Source organism: Eimeria mitis, genomic scaffold (assembly GCF_000499745.2).
Source record: "Eimeria mitis Houghton genomic scaffold, Emh_scaff1248, whole genome shotgun sequence".
Taxonomy (NCBI): Eukaryota; Apicomplexa; class Conoidasida; order Eucoccidiorida; family Eimeriidae; genus Eimeria; species Eimeria mitis.
The window spans coordinates 7529-7827 of record NW_013568428.1 but is presented as its reverse complement, the minus strand read 5'-3'; the positions used below and the strand labels follow the sequence as shown (position 1 = coordinate 7827).

Sequence of the window (299 nt, the reverse complement as noted above, 5' to 3'; positions counted from 1 at the left end):
GCTGCTGCTGCTGCTGTTGCTGCTGCTGCTGTTGCTGCTGCTGCTGCTGTTGCTGCTGCTGTTGCTGCTGAGAGCTCCAACTCCGGCTATGCTGCTGGAGCAGACGGTCCTATGATGCATCCTGCTGCTGCTGCTGCTGCTGCTTCTTTTGCTGCTGCTGCTTTTGCTGCTGCTGCTGCTGCTGCTGCTTTTGCTGCTGCTGCTGCTGCTGCTGCTTCTGCGCTGATCCTCCACACTGCTCTTGCTGCGCCTCCTGCTGCAGCAATCTGCTTCCTCGTGGCAGTTGCTGCTGCAGCAGC

The 299-nt window shown here is 59.9% G+C and overlaps 1 protein-coding gene across 1 annotated transcript in view; it reads right to left on the bottom strand.

Moving 5' to 3' along the window:
- EMH_0032880 (uncharacterized protein) overlaps positions 1–299 on the bottom strand; it is a gene marked incomplete at both ends in the record, with an annotated part of 4178 nt that overhangs the window by 577 nt on the left and 3302 nt on the right. The window contains one exon of the mRNA XM_013494682.1: positions 106–299. Coding sequence (XP_013350136.1) covers positions 106–299 — 194 coding nt within the window. The remainder of the gene's footprint in view (positions 1–105) is intronic.